Source organism: Perkinsus marinus (genome assembly GCF_000006405.1).
Source record: "Perkinsus marinus ATCC 50983 genomic scaffold scf_1104296964248, whole genome shotgun sequence".
Taxonomy (NCBI): domain Eukaryota; phylum Perkinsozoa; order Perkinsida; family Perkinsidae; genus Perkinsus; species Perkinsus marinus.
This window is the reverse complement of record NW_003204742.1, coordinates 1-870: the sequence shown is the minus strand read 5'-3', so window position 1 is coordinate 870 and position 870 is coordinate 1. Positions and strand designations below refer to the sequence as shown.

At 44.1% G+C, this 870-nt stretch overlaps 1 protein-coding gene across 1 annotated transcript; it reads right to left on the bottom strand.

Moving 5' to 3' along the window:
- Positions 1–106: 106 nt before the first annotated feature.
- On the bottom strand, positions 107–502 carry Pmar_PMAR008998 (RER1C protein, putative; the record flags this gene model as incomplete). The annotated part of the gene is made up of 3 exons (XM_002770869.1): positions 107–177; positions 226–329; positions 372–502. Coding segments are annotated over 3 exons (306 nt in total), but the record flags the coding sequence as incomplete, so codon positions are not given.
- Positions 503–870: the final 368 nt, after the last annotated feature.

The window sequence follows — 870 nt, the reverse complement described above, 5'->3', positions numbered from 1 at the left end:
GAGTCTCTGAGGAAAAATACCACGACTTGTTTTAAATCTTGTATGGTCGACCTAAAGATTCTCATTACCGCGTTGGAAGGACTGGAGAGTTGCTATCCTCGTCCACTTGAGGGGATATAAAGCCTATAAACAGATTTAATAGGTAGATGGACCATCCATAGGTGATGATGTAAAAACCTGATAATCTTGCTCAACCATAGTGATGAGCATAATAACTACTACTACCCTGAAGGAAATACACCCTGATACCATATAAAGCACATGCGATGAAGAAGGACAACCAACGACTCTTGGTCCAGATAGTAGTCTTCTCTAGGTAGTAGGTGTACCTTCAGGGAATTATCACATTATAACTAAGACTAGTCTATTACATTCGAGAGAGGCCTCTAGCGAGCCTGACAGGGTAGGACGGCTGTACTATCTGACTTGCATCCCCTCCTTGTTTACTGCTTGTTGATGACGATGACGACATAATACCATCTAGGGCAGTGGGCTCCATCATTATGCGAAAATAATTACACGAAAAGGAGACGAACTAGTTATAGTACACCTGACAAGATACAGAGTAGATCACGTGCGCGCATCTACTTAATCCATCCAATCTTCAGAGAATGAACAAATATCAAATGACTAGTCGCACGTGAGAAAAAAAGTCTCGCGCGCCACGAAATTGGACGGCACAGGTATTCTCTTTTTAGTAATGCCGGACGAAGTAGTACGAGTATTGGTAGCCTCCACCAATCCAGTTAAGCTCGAGGCAGCTAGGATTGGTCTGCAGCCCTATGTGAATGGGAGGTAGTGCTAGAGGTCATCTCTACCCGTCACCGTATTGCACAGGTTGGTGGTCTCGGGTATGACAACACCTAGTAG